Here is a 2,344-nt window from a genome sequence, read left to right on the forward strand (position 1 = left end):
GTTCTATACTCGCCAGTTTGCGCAGTTGCGCGTACTTTGTTGTCTTGTTTTCAGTGCTCTTGTCCACTCGCGAGGTCGCGCAGTAGCGCGCGCGCTGTAGCGCGTCTTTTGTTTTACGCTTTGTTTTCAGTGCAGTTGCGCGCCCTTTGTTTTACGTTTTGTTGTCAGTGCAGTTGCGCGTTCTTTGTTTAAAGTTTTCTTTTCAGTGCTGTGAGCATTGTGCCTGCCGCCTCGTGGCCTCATTGGAATGGAAGGACCAAATTCACCACCTGCTGAATCACCAGCGCGAGATAAGTATCTGTGCCCTGTGTGCAAAGCTGAATTTGCTTTTCAGAAATCCCAAAGTAGGCATGTGCGAAATAAGCACCCCGAAGCTGCGAGGTCATCAGCTCGTGCGAAAACTTTCGCATGTGACCTCTGTTGTAATGCTTTTCTCCACCGTAGTGAACTGTTGCAGCACCACGAGCAGGAGCATGGCTTTATGGCGAGACGCAGCACGGTTCAGTTCTCTTCCATTGCAGGTGAGAAAGAATCACATGGTCTTAGTTTTTGTTTGTGTATGCACGCATGAAGGAATATGTTAGCTTGTGTACAGGGAAGCTGGTTTGTCTGAAGCCCTCGTGCTGTGTTGTGCAGAGCGCGTGCTGTGCCCCTTATCTTCCATCCTCTAGATGCTGTTGTCACCAGTATATCATGCATCAACTAGCCCCACTGTTCACCTTATATCGGAAGTGGTCTTTCTGGTGCATGAAATGAAAGACAAGTGAAATTGAAATAAATGCATGCAGTGTATACACATTGAAGACTGGGCATGGTAATCTTCAAGATTTTTACACAGCGGTAGGTGGTATACCGTAATAATGTGCCCTTTCAGGACTCAGGATTAGTGTTGATCTTTCGTAGGCTATTTACAGGTTGCTGGATTTGTAAAATGCATGACGCCTGCTTTAAAAAGTGCACTGAACCGTTTCTAAAGCTTAGGCTGGCGACAGTAGTGAAGTGTAAGTGTTGGTAGTGTTTTAGATGTTACGTTCATGGAGGTTTACCATCTCAAAGTGACTCGGAATATGAGGGACACTCTGGGGTCCTTTGACGTGCACTGACGTCGGACACAGTAGACTGGCCTCTAGAATTTCGCCAACGAAATGCGACCGCCGCGGCTGGGATTGAACCCGCGTCCTTCGGGTCAGCAGCCAAGCGCCATAACTATCGAGCCATCGTGGCGATGTGCTGTCTTCAAAGTAGTCTGAGCAGTCATTTAGTAGCTGTGTCGTGTAGAGAGTGATTAACTACCGCTTTTTGGTCAAAGCCTACAGCTGGCTGCCTTAAGGCTTGAAGAATGTCATGTAAATGGTTGTGAACATAGCAGATCAAATGCACTTATTGTGTGGTCTCTGCATAAACATATAATTTTTTTTTCTTTTTGCAGAATTTCAAGCCTGGACGGAAAACACTGAAAGGAAGGAGCAAGCGCACTTCATCGCAAAGAGAGGGGTGACCCGTTTGTCCTCTGGAGCGACAAAGAGGTACCTAGAGTGCCACCGTACCAGAGTAGCTGTGCAGTCTGGACAAGGTAAACGGCAGCCAAAGGCAGTGGGCAGTGTGAAATGCAACAAACATTGTTTTGCTGGTATGGTTGTCACTCAGGATGGTGAAAAGGTAACCGTTGAGTACCAGGCCGAGCACTATGGCCATGAGAAGAGTGTGACACACCTGCGCTTGTCCGCCACTGAAGTGGCTGCCATAGCACAAAAGCTCGGTATAGGAGTCCCCATTAGAAGGATTCTTGCAGATACACACTCATTTGCTGGAGTTGCATTGGACAGGCTCCATACTTTGACTGCGAAAGATATATATAACATAAAGTACAAGTACCAAATTGGAAATTAGGAGCAAAGAGATCCCGATGACTTTGTCAGTATGCAGATGTGGATCCATGATCTAAAGGATTCAATGCACGATAACCTGACATCAATAATTACGGAGTGCGCAGTAGAAGTAGGCGGTAGGACAGTTCGAAAAGATACCGGGAAGCTATCTCAGGTGACGAAAGATCTGATTAAGAAGCGCCAAAACATGAAGGCATCTAACACTACCGATAGAATAGAACTAACGGAGCTATCAAAGTTAATAAATAAGCGCAAGGTAGCCGACATAAGGAAGTTTAATATGGAGAGAATCGAGCATGCTATAAAGAACGGAGGTAGCCTAAAAACAGTGAAGAGGAAACTAGGCATAGGTAAAAACCAGATGTATGCATTAAGAGACAAGCAGGGCAATGTCATTAGCAATATGAATAAGACAGTTAACGTAGCCGAAGAGTTCTACACAGACCTGTACAGTA

The 2,344-nt window shown here is 46.0% G+C and overlaps 1 protein-coding gene across 1 annotated transcript; it reads left to right on the forward strand.

Moving 5' to 3' along the window:
• The first annotated feature begins 247 nt into the window (after positions 1-247).
• LOC144133775 (uncharacterized) lies at positions 248-1,890 on the forward strand. Its single transcript, XM_077666883.1, has 2 exons — positions 248-521; positions 1,430-1,890. The coding sequence occupies exons 1-2, from the start codon at positions 248-250 to the stop codon at positions 1,888-1,890; spliced, it is 735 nt and encodes a 244-aa protein (XP_077523009.1).
• Positions 1,891-2,344: the final 454 nt, after the last annotated feature.

The sequence above is a fragment of the Amblyomma americanum genome, chromosome 5 (genome assembly GCF_052857255.1).
Source record: "Amblyomma americanum isolate KBUSLIRL-KWMA chromosome 5, ASM5285725v1, whole genome shotgun sequence".
NCBI lineage: Eukaryota > Metazoa > Arthropoda > Arachnida > Ixodida > Ixodidae > Amblyomma > Amblyomma americanum.